This window comes from Petromyzon marinus, chromosome 62 (genome assembly GCF_048934315.1).
Source record: "Petromyzon marinus isolate PM22_M1 ecotype Great Lakes invasive population chromosome 62, UKy_Petmar_22M1.pri1.0, whole genome shotgun sequence".
NCBI classification, from domain to species: Eukaryota; Metazoa; Chordata; class Hyperoartia; order Petromyzontiformes; family Petromyzontidae; genus Petromyzon; species Petromyzon marinus.
The window spans coordinates 3,219,057-3,243,070 of NC_133728.1; the positions used below are offsets into that span (position 1 = coordinate 3,219,057).

At 56.3% G+C, this 24,014-nt stretch overlaps 1 protein-coding gene across 1 annotated transcript in view; it reads left to right on the forward strand.

The window, feature by feature from the left end:
* Positions 1-24,014, forward strand: part of LOC116955839 (MAM and LDL-receptor class A domain-containing protein 1-like) — a 112,062-nt gene that overhangs the window by 85,839 nt on the left and 2,209 nt on the right. The window contains exons 51-68 of the mRNA XM_076053755.1: positions 1,088-1,196; positions 1,683-1,792; positions 2,015-2,155; positions 2,922-3,071; positions 6,882-6,975; positions 8,459-8,609; positions 10,144-10,300; positions 10,799-10,888; positions 11,793-11,918; positions 12,740-12,880; positions 14,645-14,755; positions 15,045-15,177; positions 19,566-19,661; positions 20,366-20,415; positions 21,329-21,497; positions 21,970-22,151; positions 22,818-22,913; positions 23,303-23,445. Of these exons, the coding sequence (XP_075909870.1) occupies positions 1,088-1,196; positions 1,683-1,792; positions 2,015-2,155; positions 2,922-3,071; positions 6,882-6,975; positions 8,459-8,609; positions 10,144-10,300; positions 10,799-10,888; positions 11,793-11,918; positions 12,740-12,880; positions 14,645-14,755; positions 15,045-15,177; positions 19,566-19,661; positions 20,366-20,415; positions 21,329-21,497; positions 21,970-22,151; positions 22,818-22,913; positions 23,303-23,445 (2,249 nt within the window). The remainder of the gene's footprint in view (positions 1-1,087; positions 1,197-1,682; positions 1,793-2,014; positions 2,156-2,921; positions 3,072-6,881; positions 6,976-8,458; positions 8,610-10,143; positions 10,301-10,798; positions 10,889-11,792; positions 11,919-12,739; positions 12,881-14,644; positions 14,756-15,044; positions 15,178-19,565; positions 19,662-20,365; positions 20,416-21,328; positions 21,498-21,969; positions 22,152-22,817; positions 22,914-23,302; positions 23,446-24,014) is intronic.

Here is a 24,014-nt window from a genome sequence, read left to right on the forward strand (position 1 = left end):
CCCCCGACGGCACTGGGTAGACCGCACAAAACCGCGCATATGGTACGGGTTAAAACTAAATTTTACACTCTTGATTTGAAGCTTTCGTGACCGCAGGAATCCATACTCTTTGGTTTCTTTCGGTAAAGTCACGTGGGTAGAAATAGAATAGAATGAAACAAATCTCGACGTTTCGATCGCGACACAAGCAACCCTCATCAGACGGGAACACCACGGCATTTTTTTCTTGCAGTGGTGTTTCCACCTGATGAGGATTGCTTGTGTCGCGATCGAAACGTCGTGATTTGTTCGATTTTATTTCATATGATTTTATCTCTACCTACGTGACTTTACCGAAAGAACCAAACGGTATAAATTTTTGCACGAAATTATTTTATTTTACCGAAGCCCACTGAGCTACTAGCTCTTTGTTGGAGAGGCGACCTGGTCACACACGCGATGATAGCTCATCAAAGTGACTCCTATTACGTGTGGGAACAATTTATAGTGGCAGCGAAATAATCTTAAGTGCACGTTTCTCGATGTGGAGCAGGGGGGTGGGGCAAAACCGGAGGAATCTATAGAACGGTCCACACGACCACTACGGGGAGAGAGAGAGAGAGAGCGAGCGGACTCCATACATACGACAGGCTTCATCAGGGTCCGGGATCGAGCCCACGGTCTCCTGCATGCCAGGCCAGGAAGATGACATCTCCTGGCCACTGCGGCACCCTGCAATGCCCTGTCGGTGCAAAGCCCCCGCTGGAGGCAGGGAGCTCGACAAAGCCGCCCCCTCTCCAGGGTTTTGTTGGGCCCACTCGCCCATGCTGAACGGACTTCTGTCCAGGGCACACGAGGAGAGAGAGGGCTGTGTATATGACGGATGCGCCATGTCTGCCAGATTCATGACCTTACTCGGATTCACATATTTAACCACGAAAAAATCACAGCTTATCCCACGGTATTTCGGAGACCACTACAATTACAGCCTAGCTGGATGTTACGAGCATTGGCTATACCCGGGGCCTCCTGGTTGCCAGCTCTACGTGGTCCGTAAGGACATGCTAGGAACGTCCGTGACCCTCGACACACGTGTGTCTCTCTGCAGCGTCGAGTTGTGACGACAACTTCCTGTTCACGGGAACGTCCGGGAGCTTCAACTCCATGAACTTCCCCAACAACTACGAGAACGACGCCAACTGCCGCTGGCTCATACGGTGGGTAGGGGGGTATTTGGGCGTGCGGGGTGGTCGAGCTCGTGAGTGAGTTGGAGAGTGAGTGAGTGGGTGAGGGAGTGAGTGGGCGAATGAGTTAGTGAGTGAGTGAGTGAGCGAGTGTGTGGGCGAGTGAGCGAGTGGGTGAATGGGTGAGTGAATGGGTGAGTGAGTGAGTGAGTAAGTGAGTGAGTGGGTAGGAGAGTGAGTGAGTGGGTGGGTGGGTGAGTGAGTGAGTGGGTGGGTGAGCAAGTGTGTGGGCGAGTGAGCGAGTGAGTGAATGGTGAGTGATTGAGCGAGTGAGTGAGTCAGTGAGTGAGTCAGTGAGTGAGTGAGTGAGTGGGTGAGGGAGTGAGTGGGCGAATGAGTTAGTGGACGGGTGAGTGAGTGAGTGAGTGAATGACTAAGACGCGCCCTCACCCCGGACGTTTCCTCTGAAGCCGGCTTGTGCCGGCGACGGTCCTGACCACCGTGCCGTTATTCCAACAGCGCCCCTGAGGGCTACGCCGTCCAGTTCACCTTCTCGGCGTTTGAGCTCGAAGACCGGTACGACTTTGTCAACATCTACAAGGGGATTGGCGCCGCCAAGGAGAGGCTGGGTGAGCGCGCTCTGCCGTCCGTGCATCTGATAACCGTCCGTCTGTCCGTCGAACAAACGAACGATCGCTGCAACGTCTGACCTTTCGTTCCACCTGCACCCTCCCCCCCCCCCACCTGTGCCTACCCCCTAGAGGGGAGCTTCTCCGGGATCTGAAACAGGGGTTCGGAAAAGACTTGAGCTGGTCTCCCTCTCTGTCTCTCTCTCTCTCTCCCTGTGACAGCTTCGTTGACGGGAACGACGAACCCTGGCGACGTGCGGGCCTTCGCTCACGAGCTCACCGTGGAGTTCACCTCCGACAGCAGCCAAGTGCGAGGAGGCTTCAGCGTCTCCTTCACCGCATTCGACTTCTCCCAACTCACGAGTATTTCACCACCCACTCACCCACCCGCTCACTCACCCGCCAGTTTCCTCACCCGCTCGCTTATTCACCCACTCACCCACTGACTCACCCACTCACTCACCAACTCGCTCACTCACCCGCCAGTTTACTCACCCGCTCGCTTATTCACCCACTCACCCACTGACTCACCCACTCACTCACCCACTCGCTCACTCACCTGCTAGTTTACTCACTCGCCCGCTTGCTCACCCACTCGCTCACTCACTGACTCACCCACTCACTCACCCACTCGCTCACTCACCTGCTAGTTTACTCACTCGCTCGCTTACTCACCCACTCACTCACTCACCAGTTTACTCACCTGCTCGCTTATTCACCCACTCGCCCACTCACTCACCCACTCACTCACCCACTTGCTCACTCACCTGCTAGTTTACTCACTCGCCCGCTTACTAACCCACTCACCCACTTACTCACTCCCTTCATCGTGCTAGACTTTTCCGGACTCAGGAGTTCTTAACCAATCACCCACTCACTCACTCGCTCAGTCACATGCTAGTTTACTCACCCGCTCACTGACTCACCCACTCACTCACCCGTTCACTCCCTTCACAGGGATAGACTTTTTATCCGAACTAACGAGTACTCAACCACCCACTCACCCACTAGTTCACTCACCCGCTCACTCACCCACCCACTCACCCACTAGCTCACTCACCCGCCCAACACACACAACCACACAACCCATCCTCATCCACTCACTCACCCACTCTTTGTCTGTGTGCAGACAAGGAGCTGGTGGATTGCTCCTTCGAGTCGGGCTGGTGCTACTGGGACCAGGACCCCTACGACAGCGCCGACTGGGAGCGGCTGAGCGGGCCCAGCTCTCCAGCTAACACCGGCCCGGACGTGGACCACACCTTTGGGAACTCGTCAGGTGCGCACGCACACACGCACGCAGAGGCTTGTGTTTTCCCGCACGAGGGGTTGCCGAAGAGTAGAGATCGGGGAGCAGTGCTGTGAAGCCAAGCTCGTCTTGTCAGTCTTGTTACAAAACCGTGGGTGTGCAGGACGCCTTGGGTACTAAACGATGCGTATGGTTAGGACTTCCGATCAGGAGAGCATTTCACGTCCAGTTCCGGTGACTCCACATTTATCTGTACTGTTGGTAGAACGTCACGCTCAGCTGTGAGCCCACGTGTTACAGCACATGCTGTAAGTCACCGGCTAGCTCTCGCTAGGGCGCCACGGTGGCTAGGAGATGTTAACTTCCTCGCCGAGTATACAGGAGGTCCTGGGTTCGACCCTGCCGCTCTGACGCCTGCTGCTGTATATTTGGAGTTGGCGTGTTCTCCCCTATGGCCACGTGGATCGTTCTCCGGGTCTTCCGTTTTTTTTTTCCCCTCCACGTTTGGAATCGACGTCACCAACGCGTCTAGATTATTTGCCCGCGGTAAACTCCCGCGTGATGATGACGGCGACGACGATGGTGAGCTATCATTTGCGACGGCCAGGGTCGCTTCCGATGGAGAGCTACACAGCAGCCTAGTGGGGCCTCACGCCGGGTAACAATGAAATAGAAAGACGCCCGGCCGCCATCACTCCCGCCATGACGCTGGCTTCACCATCACCACTGGTGGCCGGAGTTAACACCTACACCGGAGTTAACACCTACACCGTTGTTAACACCTACACCGTAGTTAACACCTACACCGGAGTTAACACCTACACCGGAGTTAACACCTACACCGTTGTTAACACCTACACTGGAGTTAACACCTACACTGTTGTTAACACCGACACCGGAGTTAACACCTACACCGTTGTTAACACCTACACCGGAGTTAACACCTACACCGTTGTTAACACCTACACCGTTGTTAACACCTACACCGTTGTTAACACCAACACCGGAGTTAACACCTACACCGTTGTTAACACCTACACCGTTGTTAACACCTACACCGTTGTTAACACCAACACCGGAGTTAACACCTACACCGGAGTTAACACCTACACCGTTGTTAACACCTACACCGGAGTTAACACTGACACCGGAGTTAACACCTACACCGGAGTTAACACCGACACCGTTGTTAACACCTACACCGTTGTTAACACCTACACCGTTGTTAACACCTACACCGTTGTTAACACCGACACCGTTGTTAACACCTACACCGGAGTTAACACTGACACCGGAGTTAACACCTACACCGGAGTTAACACCGACACCGTTGTTAACACCTACACCGGAGTTAACACCTACACCGTTGTTAACACCTACACCGTTGTTAACACCTACACCGTTGTTAACACCGACACCGTTGTTAACACCGACACCGTTGATAACACCTACACCGGAGTTAACACCTACACCGTTGTTAACACCTACACCGTTGTTAACATCTACACCGTTGTTAACACCTACACCGTTGTTAACACCTACACCGTTGTAAACACCAACACCGGAGTTAACATCTACACCGTTGTTAACACCTACACCGTTGTTAACACCTACACCTGATGACGACCGTTTGTGTTATGGTCGAAACGTCGTGAGAATTTTAATTGTTTTATATATATTTTATTGTTTCCCTTCAACGTGGCTTTACCAAAAGAGCTAAGAATATGAATGCCTACACCGGAGTTAACACCAACACCGGAGTTAACACCTACACCGGTTATTTCCCGCCAAAATACCGTTGCCGTCCATTTTTCGAGTCCCCTATTTACGCACTATGCACTGTAAAGATCCAACGGTATTATTGGCAGTTTTCAAGCAATGTTGACGGCCTTCGCGGCGTTAACTCTCCTGACGATGGCGCAACACGATGACCACCTTGGTGAACTCGCCGCTTTAATATTAACTAACGACCGTGATTGGATACAGTACCATAAATATTTCCGCAACAACCACATTAAAGCGACATGTGCCGTAGTGTTATCATGCCTGTGAACCCATTATCAGTGGCCTAGTCACCCCGTGCTCTTATAAATGTCAACAATTCAGATCTTGCTGGTCACCTCGTGCCCTTATAATTATCAACGTTCATTCTATACACTACACTATACACTACTATACACTACACTATAAACTACACTATACTGTACACTATACACTACACTATACACTACACTATACACGACATTATACACTACACTATACACTACACTATACACTACACTATACACTACACTATACACTACACTATACACGACACTATACACTACACTATACACTACACTATACACGACATTACTACATAGCTGTAAACCCCTTATCAGTGCCCTACCTTATTACAGTCCAATTCAGGCCTCATTGGCCACCCCGTGCCCCTTATAAATGTCAACGTTCATCCTATACACGACACTATATCCTACTATACACTACACTATACACTAATATACACTACACTTAACACTACACTACTACATAGCTGTAAACGCCTTATCAGTGCCCTACCTTATTACAGACCAATTCAGATCTTATTGGCCACCCCATGCCCCTTATAAGTGTCAACGTTCATCCCACAAAGTCCCATCACAGTTGTACAAAGACAACAGCCGGATTACTGTTGGACGCAGCCCGATGATTATCTATGATCAACTGCAGTTTCCACACTTTGATGTTATACCCTCTCCGTGACTCTCTCGGCTCTTGGCCCGCGTGCTGTACAGCAACATGCACGTGGGTTGCCATCGGCTCCCCTTCTCTTTGATTTGGTGCTTCACACGCGGTGCAACGGATTGCGCCGAAGCAATCAGCGTTGCATTGCCCATGCAAGTCAAATGCTTAAGAGCGGTGGTTGTAAAGGTTTCTGTTGGCGGCTGTTATGAATGTATGACTCGTGAACATCGTCGATGTTTTCACCAATCGTACACTTTGCGAGGTATACCCCGACGAGCTGAGTAACTTGGAAGCGAATTGATAAGCAAAAGGGAAAGCGTAAACCGAAGCCGAGCAATGCGTGACGTCATTTGCTCGGGGCTCGCCGGTTGCTCTTGGAAACCCAACATTGTTTGCCATCAATGAGTTCACAAAGGGTCTCTATTATCGCTCTGGGTCACCATATGGATTCACCTGTTTTCCGTCGTTATTTTATCTTGGCGGACTCATGCGACGTGATTATTCATCCAGTGGCTGTCATGTACGGTACAATTTCGCACATTCATAACTCGCCCTCACACACCTCCCCGCGGACATTTCCACGTGTCCCCTGAGGTCTACGTACCCCCGGTTGAGAACCGCTGGCCTAGACAAGTAAAATACTTAAGAGTCCTGACCAGTCATCTTACCCTCATGTGACTTTTTAAATGGGGGGATGTGGGAGGGGGGGCTTATCTTAGACCCCTACTTACATAGACAAAGATTCCCCTTATAGTCTGTAACAGACTGTTGGGGCAAGTGCTGTGAGTGAGCAGCACCTGTGAAGGCCGGCACGGCACACGAGGGGATGGGTGGCCAGCACCACGCCCGGCCGCCTTTGTCCACCCCAGTGGCGATGTTTACTACACACCGCACCAGGTACTCATTTGAGGCTGAGTCGACCTAGGGGGGAGGCCCATGACCTGTTCAAATAATTTCCACCGGTGTTGGCCATGAGCAGGAATCAAACCGCTACACTGCCGCTCCCCTACTTAACAGCCCGTGCCACACTTATGCACGAAGTCTTGTTACAGAACCGTGCGTTTGCATGATTGTTCTTCCTGATTTCCCACCCCCCCCCCCCCCCCCCCTCCGCAGGGTTCTACATCCGGAACCAGAACAGCGGCATCGCCACGAGCATCCGCACATTTACCTTGGACCCCGAACCCAACCCCACGTGCCTCAAGTTCTGGTGAATGCGACCGCGCGTTGCCCTTCACGAGCAGCCCCCTTTGCAATTGCTGTACAGGCGGAGCCGTGTAGAGGGTGTGGGTAGCTGTAATAATAATAATGACATTTATAACGCGCCAGATTTTGCAGACGCGTCAACAACTCAGAGGCGCGGGAGCCAATCTCGGGGCTGCTCGAAAGCCTGGCCCAGACAGATAGAGGGCTTTAGAGGTTTCGTGAAAGTCAGAGTGCATTTGATGATGATGGACACAGCTCTGACGCGCCACTCATTCACTCATCCCTTTGCCAAGTTGCTCCGTAACTTGCCTGCTCACTCAACCTCTCACTCATGCACTCGCCCACTAATTCGATTCGCGCACTCACCTACCCACCCACCCGCACACCCGCTCGCCCACGCGCCCACTCAACGATCCAGCGGCAGTTTGTGTTGTTGTTGTTGTTTTAGCTTCCTGGGGGAAGTCCACGGGGTTGAAGCTCCTCGACGCTGCCGTGAACTGGAAGTTGTCACCACAACTGGAAGCTGCAGAGACACAAATGTGTCGAGGGGCATGTACTTTTTACTCGTGCTCCTGCGCCCTTACAGACTCCGTAGAGCTGCGTGGAGTTGGCTGGGAACTAGGAGGCCCCAAGTATAGGCAATGCAGTAGACCCCAAAACTCCGTGGGATAAACCGTGATTTTTGTTGTAAAAAATGTTAATCCGAGGTGAGATCGCAAATCCCGGGGCAAGGCAGTAGTTGCTAGGGATTGCATCATCACTCTCACCGCACTGGCCAATCGGCTGCTAGGAAGAAAGCTCCATGCAATGTGGTTGCCATGACGTCCCCCATGCAACATGGCAACCATGATGTTCCCCATGCAACATGGCCACCGTGAAGTTACTCATGCAACATGGCCAACATTACAGCCTCCATATTGCATGGGCGCCATGACGACCCCCATGCAATATGGCCACCATGACTTCGTCACTCCATGTTTTTCAACCGGACTGTGGCTCAGGTAAGTGTATTTACTTTGTTCACATGTAATACAATTTGTTATTAAGGCAATTTACTTTCATTGATGTTATCAATATTAAAGTTGTAGATAATTACATTCTACCCGTTCATTCCTTGCCAAGTCACCGAGTAACTTGCCGACTGACATAATAGGCGACACATGAATGTGCCATGAAGAAGGGCCATTGCCCAAAACGTCTCCCATTGTAATTTATTCTTTTCATTCTGAGGCCACAAAATACCGCAGGGCAAAATAAGCAAAGAGCAATCGGAGCATTACGTTTGGCCAATGTTTAGTTGGCCAAACGTAACGTCATCGCTTGGCCAAACGTAACCCAACGTTGAAGCAAATGGGCATATGCGAGGTCGGCGTTAGTGTGTCTCTGTGTGTGTCCCTCTGTGTGTGTGTCCCTGTACATCTCCCTGTGTGTCCCATATCTTCATACCTGTGTCTCTTGTATCCCCGCTGTGTGTTTCCTGTCCGCAGGTACCACATGTATGGGCGGAACGTCTATCGCCTCTCCCTGTCCCTGCGGACGGAGGGAGCGGCCGACGTTCCCCTGTGGTTCAAGGAGGGCAACTACGGCAACCAGTGGAACTACGGGCAGCTCTCCTTCAACCAATCGCAGAGCTTCCAGGTCCGACCGCCACTCCTTCCTTCTTCGTTCATTAGCAATGAATCGGTCGCAGGCTTCGGCCCGGGGCCTAGCGGGCCTAGCGAGACACAGCCGGCCCTCGCCGATCATCCGCGTCGAGCGTGGGTCAAGCCGCCCGATACCACAAAAGCAGGCGCTAGGCCTGGGCCTGACCAGGCCTGGCGCCTGCTTTTGCCACCCGCGGTCCGATGGGGAAGGGCCGTCGATGATCGCGCGCCCGAGAGCTCTGCTGTGACCATGCACAGCTGCCCCGCCGATGCCAGGTGCCCCCCTCTCTGCGTTTAATCGTGACGTCTCGAGTTTGTCCTTGGGCAATGCCGCCCTCGCCCTATGCGTCGCGGCTGTCCCGGAGCACTACGACGTCGCTTCTCGGCACGTTCGACGAGGCACCCACCCCCCCCCCCCCCCCTCCGGTGCCAGCGGTCCCTGCCGCGGCACAAGGCTGACTCGGCATCTGGCGTGTGAGCGGCGGGTGTCAAGACTGCTGTCAGTCGGGGGACGTTGATTGCTCTGTGGTCTAGCCGAGGTCACTCCAGTGTCAGCTCAACCTGTACATTAGTCTGCTGCCAGTAGGAGGCGGTGATTGCTCTGTGGTCTAGCCTGGGGGCACCCCCATTAGCAGCTTTCTCTGTAGATCAGTCTGCTGCCAGGAGAAGGTGATGGTTGCTCTGTGGTCTAGCCCAGGGGCACCCCCAGTGTCAGCTGTCCTTGTGTCGTAGTGTGGCACGACTTGGACTCGGCGCCTGTCCTTCTAAGGAGCATGAGTCTGTTATTAGTAGGCGGCGGGGGGGGGGGGTGATGATTGTTACGTGGTCCAGCCTAGGGGCACCCCCAGTGACAGCTGTCCCTGTGTGGCACCTGGCCTGCGAGCGGGCGTCTAATTCCGCTGCCATCGGTAGAGGTTGGCGAGGTTTGGTGCTGTGTGTGAGTGCGATGCCAAATGAGTAACTCGCGGTGTCATTCTTCGAATTTGGCAAATTGGAAACACCGCGTGCCGATGCCGGCGCTTTCCTGAGTGGGTAAATTATGTTGGTTCGTCTTGGGGTGGTTTTTTTTCCCCTTCCCACTGTTTTTATTTTACCAGGCAAGACCACACTGAGCCTATGCAGCTCTTTTTCAAAAGCGACCCTGGCTCAACGAAGTGGCGGCTTCTCATTATCGCGTGGAAATGTACGTGTGACGTTCATTTCTAAATGTGGAGGGGAAAAATCGGAGGACCCGGAGAAAAATCCACACGACCACTGGAAGAGAGAGAGAGAGAGGGAGACACACACACACAACAAACGTCAGGGATAGTATCGAACCCACAACCTCCTCCATACCAGGCGAGGTAGTTAACATCTCCTAGCCACCGTGATGATGATGAGAGAGAGAGAGAGAGACACGCAAACTCCAAATTTACAGCAGGCGTCAGGGTCAGGATCGAACCCACGACCTCCTGTATACCAGGCGAGGGAGTTAACATCTCACCACTAGGGGGCACTGTTTAATAACGGGTTATCCACTCTACTCCCAGGTGGTGTTCGAGGCGCGGCGCAGGGCGAGCGAAAGCGAGGTGGCTCTCGACGACATCTCCCTGGAGCCCGGGGCCTGCCCGGAGTCGCCCTACCCCGAGCCCACCCCCTTCATCATCACGACGCCGGTGCCCACGACGACTCCCCCTCCCCCCCCCCGTGAGTCTCTCGTCCCGCCGGGGCGGTGGGGCCTCTTCGGCGTGTGGACTAACGGAGAGGCCCGTGTGGACTTGCCTAGAGGCCCTGCGGAGAGGCCCGTGTGGACTTGCCTAGAGGCCCTGCGGAGAGGCCCGTGTGGACTTGCGGAGAGGCCCGTGTCGTCTATGCATCACCCTAAGTGTCGACACGTATAACTCGCAGTCATCACTGTCGAAACCGCCATCACCCCACCGTCACCGCCACCACCACCGCCACCAACATCACCGACCGCCACCGCCACTGCTGTCACCATCGCCGCCACTGCCGCCACCACCGCCATTCCCGTCGCCGCCACCACCGCCGCCATCACCACCGCCACCACCGCCACCACCGTGACTACCATCATCAACATCACCGCCACCGGCGCCGCGGCCGCCGTGGTTTGTCTGCCGACTGGCGCGGGGTGGGGGGGGGGCCTTGACCGCGGTGCCGTTTGGTTTATTTTTGTTTGGCCCGCAGGGGACTGCGGCGGCCCCCACGAGCTGCGTGAGCCGAACGTCACCTTCACGTCGCCGAGATTCCCCTTCGCCTACATGGACAACGCCGACTGTGAGCGCCGCATCGGCCCCCGCGGGTTGCGGCCACGGCTGCCGCTGGGGGTGCCCCGAAGCTAGACCACAAAGCAACCATCGCCCCCTACTGGCAGCAGACTGATGTACAGGGAGAGCTGCCACTGGGGGTGACCTAGGCGAGACCACAGAACAACTATCGCCTCCTACTGGTAGCAGACTGATGTACAGGGAGAGCTGCCACTGGGGGTGACCTAGGCTAGACCACAGTGCAACCATCGCCACCTACTGGCAGCAGACTGATGTACAGGGAGAGCTGCCACTGGGGGTGACCTAGGCGAGACCACAGAGCAACCATCGCCCCCTACTGGCAGCAGACTGATGTACAGGGAGAGCTGCCGCTGGGGGTGCCCCGAGGCTAGACCACAGAGCAACCATCGCCCCCTACTGGCAGCAGACTGATGTACAGGGAGAGCTGCCACTGGGGGTGACCTAGGCGAGACCACAGAGCAACCATCGCCTCCTACTGGCAGCAGACTGATGTACAGGGAGATATGCCACTGGGAGTGACCTAGGCTAGACCACAGAGCAACCATCGCCTCCTGAAACAAATGAGACTCCTATCCTAGTCTCTAATTCTAACCTGGCCACATAAAATCCGCTTGGAACTCTCTCCCCAAATATCTCACTCTCCCCACGTCTCGTTTTCTCCCCACGTTTCTCTCTCCCCATACATGTGTGTGTCTCTCTCTTTCTCCCTCCCCATGTCTCTCTCTCTCTCTCTCCCATGTCTCTCTCTCACCACGTCTCCCTCTCCCCATGTGCCCGCGTGCGCATCTCCCTGCTCAGTTGGTAGAGCGGAGGACTGTAGTTGGTTGAGGTTGAAATTCTTAGGTTGAAATTCTTACCTACCCTCCCTCTGCCTCTGCACGTCTGCTCTGCAGGCACGTGGTACTTGTTGGCCGACGAGGGCAAGAACGTGCTGCTGCACTTCAGCCTCTTCAGCCTCGAGAACAACTACGACTACGTGGAGCTGCGCGACGGGCACGGCTCCGACGCCCCACTCATCGGTGACGCACGCACACACACACACACGCGCACATGCACATACACACACCCTACACACGCACACACACACGCACACGCTCACCACACACTCACCACACACACATTCACACACGCACACGCATACACACGCACACATACACACGCATACACACGCACACATACACACGCATACATAGACACGCACACACGCATACACGCACACACGCATAAACACACATGCACACACGCATACATACACACGCATACACACGCACACATACACACGCATACATACGCGCGCATACACATGCACACATACGCATACACACACACGCGCACACATGCATACACGCATATACACACACACGCATACACGCATACACCCACACGCACACACACGCACACATACACACACATACACACACGCATACACACACACGCACACATGCATACACGCACATACACACACGCATACACACGCACACATACACACGCATACACACACATACACACACGCATACACACACACGCACACATGCATACACGCATACACCCACACGCACACACATACACACACGCTTACACACGCACGCACACCACACGCGCGCACGTTTCGGGAGACGATTCCGGAAATTCCCGTTGCGAACCCTGGGCGCCGGCGGGTGGCTTACGCGGAGCCCGGTCGCACACCGCACCACGCTCGCTCGCTCGCTCGCCGTGCCGTGCCGTAGCGATGGCGCGGCGGCTCCGGTGGCCGCCCCCCGCCGCTCGCTCGCGAGCGCCACTTGCGCCTGCCGTCTGTGGAGGCTATACGGGGGACCCTTGCCTCTGTGCGGGTGCGCAGGCCGGTACACGGGCTCGGGCCCGCGAGAGGACGTGTTCAGCACGGTGAACGCCATGACCGTGAGGTTCACCAGCGACAGCTCCATCAACAGCGCCGGCTTCAGTGCCAACTTCAGCACCGGCGTGCGGCTCGGCATGCCACGTACGGACGGGCTCAGGCGTGCTCACAGCCACACTCACAACCAGATTAACAGCCAGACTCACAGCCACACTCTCAGCCACACTCACGGCCAGAATCACAGCCAGACTCACAGCCACACTCACAGTCACACTCACAGGCAGATTCACAGTTGAACTCACAACCAGATTAACAGCCACGCTCACGGCCAGATTCACAGCCAAGACTCACAGTGGAACTCACAGCCAGACTCACAGCCACACTCACAGCCAGATTCAGAGCCAAGACTCACAGCCAGACTCACAGTGGAACTCACAGCCAGACTCACAGGCAGATTCACAGTTGAACTCACAACCAGATTAACAGCCACGCTCACGGCCAGACTCACAGCCAAGACTCACAGTGGAACTCACAGCCACACTCACAGCCAGACTCACAGCCAGACTCACAACCACACTCACGGCCAAGACTCACAGCCAGACTCACAGTGGAACTCACAGCCAGACTCACAGGCAGATTCACAGTTGAACTCACAACCAGATTCACAGCCACACTCACGGCCAGATTCACAGCCAATACTCACAGTGGAACTCACAGCGACACTCACAGCCAGACTCACAGCCAGACTCACAACCACACTCACGGCCAAGACTCACAGCCAGACTCACAGCCAGGCTCACAGCCAGACTCACAGCCACACTCACGGCCAAGACTCACAGCCAGACTCACAGTGGAACTCACAGCCAGACTCACAGGCAGATTCACAGTTGAACTCACAGGCAGATTAACAGCCACACTCACAGCCATACTCACAGCCAGACTCACAGCCAAGACTCACGGCCAGACTCACAGCCAGACTCACAGCCACATTCACAGGCAGACTCACAGCCAATACTCACAGCCATACTCACAGCCACATTCACAGCCAGACTCACAGCCAGACTCACAGCCAAGACTCACAGTGGAACTCACAGCCACATTCACAGCCACACTCACAGCCACATTCATAGCCACATTCACAGCCATGCTCACAGCCACATTCATAGCCAGACTCACAGCCAGACTCACAGCCAGACTCACAGCCACATTCACAGGCAGACTCACAGCCAGACTCACAGCCACATTCACAGCCAGACTCACAGCCAGACTCACAACCGGACTCACAGCCAAGACTCACAGTGGAACTCACAACCAGATTCACAGCCGCACTCACAGCCAGACTCACAGCCACAATCACAGCCACACTCACAGCCATACTCACAGCAACACTCACAGCCAGACTCACAGCCACACTCACAGCCAGACTCACAGCCAAGACTCACAGTGGAACTCACAACCAGATTCACAGCCACACTCACAGCCACACTCATGGCCAAGACTCACAGCCACACTCACAGCCAGACTTACAGCTAGACTCACAGTGGAACTCACAGCCACACTCACAGCCACACTCACAGCCAGACTCACAGCCACACTCACAGCCAGACTCACAGCCAAGACTCACAGTGGAACTCACAACCAGATTCACAGCCATACTCACAGCCACACTCACGGCCAGGACTCACAGCCACACTCACGGCCAAGACTCACAGCCACACTCACAGCCAGACTCACAGCCACACTCACAGCCAGACTCACAGCCACACTCACAGCCACACTCACAGCCAGACTCACAGCCAAGCTGTGAGCCGTGCCAGCCTTCATAGGTGCTGCTGCTGCTGCTTGCTAACAGCACTTGCCCCACCGGTCTGCTAAGGCTACACGGGGGATCTTTGTCTTTGTGCCCAGCGACCTGCGCTCCGGGACAGTTCCAGTGCCAGGACTTGGAGTGCGTGCCCCGGGAGGCCGTCTGTGACCGCAGCATCGACTGCAGCGATGCCTCGGACGAGAAGAACTGCGGTAGGAGATCGTCGTCATCATCGTCATTGTTATCATCATCGTCATCATCGTCCTCATCGACGTCATCATTGGCATCATTGTCGTCATCGTCGTCATTATCATCATCATCATCGTCATCATAATCCTCATCGTCATCCTCGTCATCATCCTCATCCGCCCCACTGTCCTCATCCTCGTCATCATCCTCATCATCATCCCCATCATCGTCATCCGCCCCGTCATCATCCTCATCATCATCCTCGTCATCCCACTTGTCTAACGGGGGTCTAACGGCGCTCTGTGCCTGCAGTTCGCCTGCAGAACCGCGTGGGCCCCAGCGGCGTGGCCCAATTCCTGGTGGACTCTGAGTGGCACAGCGTGTGCTCCAGCTCCGCCTGGGTCACCGAATTCAACGCCTTCGTCTGCCTCTACACCGGCTACCCGTGAGAGCCCCTCCCTCCCTACCCTCTCCCTTCCTACCTACCCCCTCCCTCCCTACCACCTCCCTCCCTACCTCCTACCTACCTACCCCCTCCCTCCCTACCTACCCCCTCCCTACCTACCCCCTCCCTCCCTACCTACCCCCTCCCTCCCTACCCCCTCCCTCTCTACCTACCCCCTCCCTCTCTACCTACCCCCTCCCTCCCTACCTACCCCCTCCCTCCCTACCCCCTCCCTCTCTACCTACCCCCTCCCTCCCTACCTACCCCCTCCCTCCCTACCACCTCCCTCCCTCCATACCCCTTCCCTACCTACCCCCTCCCGACCTACCTCCCTTCCCCCTCCCTCCCTGCCCCCTCCCTCCCTACCTCCCTACCCCCCCTTCCCCCATCCCATCCCTCCGTCCTCCTCTGCCTCCCTGCCTCTCTCGTTCTCCTCTACCACCTCTCATCCCTCCCACCCACCCCTCCCTCCCTCTCCGCCTCCCTCTGAACCCTCCCACCCTCTTCTCCCTCTCATCCCTCCCTCTCTTTCCCCCCTCTCTCCTCCCTCTTCTCCCTCCATCTTCTCCCTCCCTCTCCTCCCACCCTCTCTTCTCTCTCCTCTCTTCCCTCTCCTCTCCTCTCCTCCCTCCCCTCCCTCTCTTCCTTCTTCCACCTTCCACCCCCTCTCCTCTCCCTCTCCCTCCCTCCCAGTGTCTGTGTGTTACACGTGTGTGTGTGTGCGCGGCAAAAACAACCCCCTACCTCCTCGTGGTGCCGGATGGTCAACGCTGTCGTGGATAGTGCTGTGGGGGGAAGGGCCAATTCCGATTGGCCTGTCCCCTCAGGGCGGCTGTAACCACCACAGCGGCTAAATGGGGGCTCTGGATGGGTGCGAGGGGCTGGTAACCTCTTCACCTTCAATTAATTACCACAACACCACGTGAAAAATATCTAATTAATAAGCTTGGGCCAGAGGCCCCTGGGGGACAGACATCTATGACGTCTCCTGGCCAAACTCCATTTGGCGGAGCCAGGAGATTTAATCTCTACCCTCGGGGCTCCTCCAGAAACAACAAAAAGCCACGACGGATGGCCACGTGGAATGTTCGAACGCTCACTGCGGAGGAGAGTCTGCCACTCCTCTGTCGGGAGCTGGAACGGTACCGCCTGGATCTCTGTGGTTTTACGGAGGTCCGGTGGACTGCTCTGGCTCCTGCCACCATTAGGGGTGGACAGCCCTCTACTCGGGGCAGGAGAATACCAAAAAACAGGGAGTAGATCACCTTCTGAACAAAATAATGAAGGGGGCGTGGGAGCATGGCGGTGAGGTGTGGGAAGTTGAATGCCCCAGTCTACTTTGGGCTCGCCTTCCCATCAACCGGAGGCGAGGAGTGGTGGTCATGGTTACTTATGCCCCCACCGAAGACGAACATCCGTGTAAAGATGCAGGCAAGGCCGATGAGTCAGATGCCTTCTATTACCTCCTGTCACAGGTACTAGCTAAAGTGGCCCTTCGGGATAGAGTCATCTTGTTGGGTGACTTCAATGCCCGATTTGGTCATGATGCTGGCACCTGGTCTGGAGTGATTGGAAGGCATGGGCCATATCAGCTCAATAATAACGGTAGGAGGCGGCTAGATTTTTGTGCAGTCCATGGGCTTGTAATTACCAACACGCTGTTCCGGCATCGACGCATCCACACAACATCATGGATGCATGCCGGGTCCAAGCAAGAACATCTACTGGACTACATAGTGATGGAACAGCGGAAGCGGGCCCATGTCCTTGACACCAGGACCTAATGGGGAGCTGATCTGCCCTCTAACCATCAACTTGTCATCTGTAAGATGCGCCTGCTATTCTTCCACCCCGGTGGTGGGTGTACACCCAGGATCCCATTCAAACCTAAGGTGGCCTGGTCTCAGCTAGCTGATGAAAGTTGCAAGCGAGAATTTCATCATCGCTTGTGGCTGGGGTTGGCATCGTCCCCCACTCCTCTAGATGTCGAGAGTAAATGGGTGAGGTTTTGGACTGTGACTCAGGCAGCTAGCAATGGCTGCTTTGGGTACGCGGTCCAGACCTCCCCAGAGACCCTGGCTGATAGGGGAGGTGTTCAGGATGGCTGAGAAAAAGCGACAGGCCCACTCTAATCGTCTACAGCATCCCACATCAGAGAATGTGGAGGCTTATTGCAGCCTTCGCTCGGAGGTTAGGAGAGCCGTGAGGCGCTGCAAGGATGGGTGGTGGTCGCGGGTTGCTGAGAAGATGGAGTCTGCCTCAATGGCCCGCGATCACGAATCCCTATTTAACTCCATCAAAAAAGTAACCTGTAGCCCCACACCTATTACCATCATTCAGGGACAAGACGGTGATCCAATCTCCGACCCCCAGGAACAGATTTGCAGATTTACTGAGCATTTCTGTGAAGTTCTGGGAGAGGGGAAATCTCTCGACTTGAAAAACATCACGGGACAAAGTGGGGATGACCCTGCTGAGGCTGCGGTGCCTCAAATATTGGAAGAAGAAGTCACCTCCTGTGAGTGGTTGGCTGAGGTGCCTTCTGTTGAGGAAGTACTGAAGGCGATCCAGAGTCTGAGACCAGGAAAGGCACCGGGCAGAGATGATCTCCCAAGCGAAATGCTGAGGGAGGGTGGCGTTTGTGCACAGACTGCCTTACATGACATTATAACACTGGACGGGTTCCACAGGATTGGAAGGATGCCCTGTAACAACTACAGGGATATATCACTCCTCAGTGTGCCGGCAAAGGTCCTGGCAAGGATTATTCAACATCGCCTTGCTAGGCACGCTGAGGAGAGGCTTGCGGAGCCCCAATGTGGTTTCAGGAAAGCACCATATTTTCTGTCCGTCTGCTACAGCAGAGGTGTAGGGAATTCCAACAAGACCTACATCTCTGCTTTATTGACCTCGTCAAGGCCTATGATACCATCAGTAGGCCTGGGCTCTGGGTTGTTCTTCGTGCTTTCGGAGTCCCTGACCCACTGCTCACGATCATTAAGGACCTTCATGATGGTGAGCGGGCCCGGGTAAAACTACGTGGCCGGGAGTTAGAGCCATTCCCTGTGCACCTAGGGGTGCGACAGGGATGTCCTCTGGCTCCCACCTTATTTAACATCAATTTTGACCACGTAGTTCGTGAAGCCTTCAATAGTTGTACCGGAGGAATTTCCATTTGGTACTGATACAATGGGAGGCTGATCGATGCCTGGGTGCGTTCAAGGGATGGCTCCCTATTGGTCAACCACGTTATATATGCCGATGATTTGGTATTTGATGCTCATTCAGAGGAGGAGTTGGAGATGCTGCTGCTGAAACTCGAGCGTGCCCCTAAGAGGTGGGGTCTTACCATCAGCCCCACCAAAACTAAGCACCTGCCTGGGCATTTTGTTCCATCGGAGAAAGTGGAGGGTTTCCCATACCTGGGCAGTGTGCTCCTGACTGGCTCCGGTTTAACAGCAGAGGTCGATCAGCAATATATTTTCATCGGTTGCGTAATGCTGTGTGGAAGCTACCTGGTCTGTCACTCCGCACGAAGCTTCAGGTCTTCTCGGCCATGGTCATTCCCTCCCTTCTCTACGCTTGCAAAACGTGGACCCCCCTAATGGAACATCTTCGCTGGTTAGAAACATTTAGGCTGGCCAGCCTACGATCCATCCTGGGTTTAATCAGGCTGGATTGTGTGAGGAGCTCACAAATCCTTAAAAGATCTGGGCAAAGTCCCATCGGTGATCTCCTCCGGCGTGCACGGCTGCGTTGGCTGGGTCATGTAGCCCGCATGCCCAGCCACCGCATGCCTAAACAGCTTTTGTCCGGCCAGATCGAGGGGGCTAAACAAGCGCGACACGGGCTAGAGAAGAGATGGAGTGATGTGGTACAGCAGGACATGGAGCTGAGTGGACTTGCCGATGACTAGTACCAGCGGTATCAAGATCGGCCTCTGTGGAGGAGGCTCGTGAAGGACGCTACTGGGCAGTTGAAGGCAGTCGCCCTCCAACAACAACGGTGGGCGGAGGAGCGACGCTCACAACAACGAGCGGAGCGCCGGGTGGCTAAAGCACAGCAAGTTGCCACAGTAGGGAGCACAGGTGGTGCATCAGCCAGTCATCTCGGTCATCTCAGTCAGTCGACCTGGGTCTGCCCCGTGACCTCCTGCCAGCGGGCGTTCGACACTTCACGTGGCCTCAATGTGCACGTAGCCTGGCACAAGCGTCGTGGTGACCTCACCACCACTTAGTGGCGGATGGCGGTTGTTGTTGATGTTTTACACCCCCTCGTGGTGCCGTGCCAGGCCTTCATAGGCGGCGACGTTCGCTGACGGCACTTGACCCCAACTGTCTGTCGAGGCTACACGGTCGTGGGGGTTCCTTTGTCTTTGTGTCCAACAGTGGAGCGAACAGCAGCGGCTCGGTAGGGGCTGCTGGGTACGGTCCCTACGTCATCGCCAGCGGCAACTCCATCGCCACCATCCAACTGACGCCCAGGTACTCACTCTGACGTCATAATGTCCAGGTACTCACTCTGACGCCATAACACCCAGGTACTCACTCTGACGTCATAACACCCAGGTACTCACTCTGACGTCATAACACCCAGGTACTCACTCTGACGTCATAACGTCCAGGTACTCACTCTGTTGTCATAACGTCCAAGTACTCACTCTGACGTCATAACACCCAGGTACTCACTCTGGCGTCATAACACCCAGGTACTCACTCTGACGTCATAACGTTCTGGTACTCACTCTGACGTCATAACGTCCAGGTACTCACTCTGACGTCATAACGTTCAGGTACTCACTCTGACGTCATAACGTCTAGGTATGCAGGTTCAGAAGACGTGCAACAACAACAACAGATAGCGACATCGAAGACGTGGAGAGTAGCGACTACAGATGTGACCACAGTAACGTCGCTCTGACGCGTCAATGTGTCCGTGTGTGTCCGTGTGTGTACGTGTGTCCGTGTGTGTCCGTGTGTCCGTGGTGTCTCCCTGCCCATGTGTGTTCGTCCGTGTGTATCTGTGTGTGTCCGTCCGTATCTGTGTGTATCCGCGTGATCCGCGCGTCCGTGTGTATCCACGTGTCCGTGTGTATCCGTGTGTATCGGTGTGTGTCCGTGTGCGTCCATGTGTGTCCGTGTGCGTGTCCGTGTGTGTCCGTGCGTCTCCTCCGTGTGTCTATGCGCAGCATCTCCTGCCCAACCAACCAAGTCGTCCAGACAAACTGCAACCCCCCAGGTGCTGCCCGCCTCCGCCCCCCCCCTCGCCCCCCCCTTGCCCCCCCTCCCCCACGGCCCCCCCACGCTGCATGCCCCCCCCCCCTCCCGACAATGAGTCGCACGCTAGCAACCGGGCAGAGACCCGAGTTTGATTCCCGCTCACGGCTGAGAACCGTGGCCAATATCTGAACCGGTGCTCGGCCCTCCCCCTAGGCCGACTCTAAAACGAGTACCCGGCATAGCGGTGTGTAGTAAATATCGCCACTTAGGGGAGACAAAGGCGGCCGGGCGCGGTGCTGCTCACCCGCCCTCTCGTGTGCCACAGTGCCGGCCTTCATAGGGTGCTGCTACTCGCCAACACCACTTGCCCCAACAGTCTGTTACAGGCTACACGGAGCGCAGGGTAGGGGGGGGGATCTTTAACTTTACCTTGTGTATGGGGAGCGGTGGCGTAGCCGTTAGCGCTCTGCGCTACGGTCCCGCCGAGAACCGAGTTCACAGCCAACACCGGTGACGATTATCTGAAACCGGTCCCGGCTCTCTCGCTACGTCAACTCGGCCTCAATCGAGCACCCGGTACAGTGTGGATGGCGCTGGCCACCCACCCCCTCGCCCACACGCCACCGTGCCGGCCTTCCTAGGGCGCTGCTCGCGAACAGCAACTTGCCCCACAAGTCCGTTGAGGCTACACGGAGAGGGGGGTAACCTTTGTCTTTGTGGGACAGTGGGGAGCGGTAGTGCATCGGGTCAGCGCGCTTCGAACCCCCGGCGACCCGAGTTCGATTCCCGCTCGAGACCCAACACCGGTGACGATTATCCGCACTGGTCACGCTCGGGCCTCCCAACGGTCCGTTCGGCGAAGGCTACACGGGGGACCTTTGTCTTTGTGCACCCTCCCCCCCCCTTCTCCCCCCCCCCCCCGTCTCTCTCAGACTGCGGTAAGCGGCCGCTGGTGCCCAGCGGGCGAGTGGTGGGCGGCCAGGACGCGGTGCCGGGGGGCTGGCCCTGGGTCGTGTCGCTGCGCTACAACGGGAGGCATCTGTGCGGCGCCTCCATCGTGGACGACGAGTGGCTGGTGACGGCGGCGCACTGCGTGGAGGGGTGCGTGGGTAGTGGCGCGCACGCACGCACGCACACACGCACACGCAAGTCTCCCCCGTGCAGCCTTAACAAGTGCTGTTCGCACGGGATACATGGCACACGCGTGACACGTACGTGACACGCAAAGCCAAAATGCCGGTCGGGGGCTCGTCCGGGACGCACACACCACACGTGCACACGAAGACAAAGATCCCCCGTTTAGCCTTAACATACTGCTGGGGCAAGTGCTGTTCGCACGGGATACATGGCACACGCGTGACACGCAAAGCCAAAATGCCGGTCGGGGGCTTGTCCGGGAGGCACACACCACACGTGCACACGAAGACAAAGATCCCCCGTGTACCCTTAACCTGACCGCTGGGAGGGGGGGTGGGGGGGGGCAAACGCTGTGAGTGAGAAGCGATTCTCCGGCACGTGCTCGCGATCGTCCCCCAACGTTCACGGCGGCACGCTGGCACGCCCCCCACCGCAGACGGGACTCGAACATGGACTCGTGGGCCGCGCTGCTGGGCCTGCACCTCCAGTCGGACCACGCGGCGACGCCGTCGCAGTCGGTGGCCATCTCGGCCATCCACATCCACCCCGGCTACAGCTCCAGCTCCAACGACAACGACATCGCCCTCATGCGCCTTGCCCAGCCCGTCGAATTCACCGGTGCCAGGCCCAACCTCCCCTCCCCACCCCTCCCTCTCTAACTCACTCCCTCCCCGTATCCCTCTCTAACTCACACTCCCTCTCTTAACTCACTCTCTCCCTCCATATCGCTCCCTGTCTAACTCAGTCCCTCCCTCTCTAACTCACTCCCTCCATCTGTATCCCTCTCTAACTCAGTCCCTCCCTCTCTAACTCACTCCCTCCATCTGTATCCCTCCCTAACTCCCTCCCCTCCTTCTCTAACTCACTCCCTCTCTAACTCACTCCCTCCCTTACTCCCTCTCTCCCTCTCTAGCTCCCTCCCTCCATCTGTATCCCTCTCTAACTCCCTCCCTCTCTAACTCACTCCTTCCCTTACTCCCTCACTCCCTCTCGAACTCACTCCCTCCATCTGTATCCCTCTCTAACTCCCTCTCTCCCCTCCCTCTCTAACTCACTCCCTCCATCTGTATTCCTCCCTAACTCCCTCCCCTCCTTCTCTAACTCACTCCCTCTCTAACTCACTCCCTCCCTTACTCCCTCACTCCCTCTCGAACTCACTCCCTCCATCTGTATCCCTCCCTAACTCCCTCCCTCTCTAACTCACTCGCTCCTTCCCAAATGTCTCTCTCTCTCCCTCCCTCTAACCCTCCCTCACTCGCTCCCTCCATGTCTCCCCGCCGCTAGACTACATCGCCCCGGTGTGCCTCCCGGAAGGGGACCAGGACTTCCCGGCCGACATGACCTGTGCCATCGCCGGCTGGGGCAACACCAGGGAAGGAGGTGAGCTGCAAACTTGTCTCTAGGTGGGGGGGGGGGGGGGGGGGGGCTCCGGCTGGGGTCGCCGAGAGGTCGTAGGGGGGTCACGGGGGGATTGTGTGGAGGTGGTGGAGGGGGTCGCGGGGAGGGCACGGGTGGGTCGCGCTTGCCAGCCTTCCTCTGGGCGGCAGGGGTCGCAGGGGGCCACCGGCAGCGCACAGCGGCCTCACGGCTTAAGGGGAGCGGGGTTCAATCCCCCACCCGGGCTTCCCTCTCTCTGCGCGGCCCGTGCGTTCTCCCTCCTCGCGCGCCGTGCCGGCCTTCGTAGGCGCCGCTCGCCGACGGCACTTGCCCCAACAGTCTGCTGAGGCTACACGGCGGGGTGGGGGGGGGACACCTTTGTCTTTGTGCAGGCGGCTCGCCCGACGCGCTGCAGGAGGCCGAGGTTCCGCTGCTGTCCAACGAGGCGTGCATAGCGCTGCAGGGCAGCCTCTTCGACATCACCGACAACATGGTGTGTGCCGGTTTCGTGGAGGGCGGCGTGGACACGTGCCAGGTACTGCCCGCTCACTCACCCACCCACTCACTCACCTGTCACTCGCTCACTCTCCCGCCCACTCACACACCTGTCACTCACTCACTCACCCGCTAACTCACCTGTCACTCGCTCACTCTCCCGCCCACTCACACACCTGTCACTCACTCATCCGCTCACTCACTCACCTGTCACTCGCTCACTCACCCGCCCACTCACCCACCTGTCACTCACTCACTCACCCGCTAACTCACCTGTCACTCGCTCACTCACCCACCCACTCACCCACCTGTCACTCGCTCACTCTCCCGCCCACTCACCCACCTGTCACTCACTCACTCACTCACCCACCCACTCACTCACCTGTCACTCGCTCACTCACCCGCTTGCATGTCCAGTCACTCGCTCACCTGCTCACCCACCCACTCACCCACCTGTCACTCGCTCACCCACTCGCTCACCCACTCACTCACCTGTCACTCGCAAAATCACCTGTCACTCACGCACCTGTCCGTCTAACACAGGGGTGGGGGAGCGTCCGACCCGCGGGCTGTACAAGGCCCGCAAAATCGTTTGGTCTGGCCCTGCCA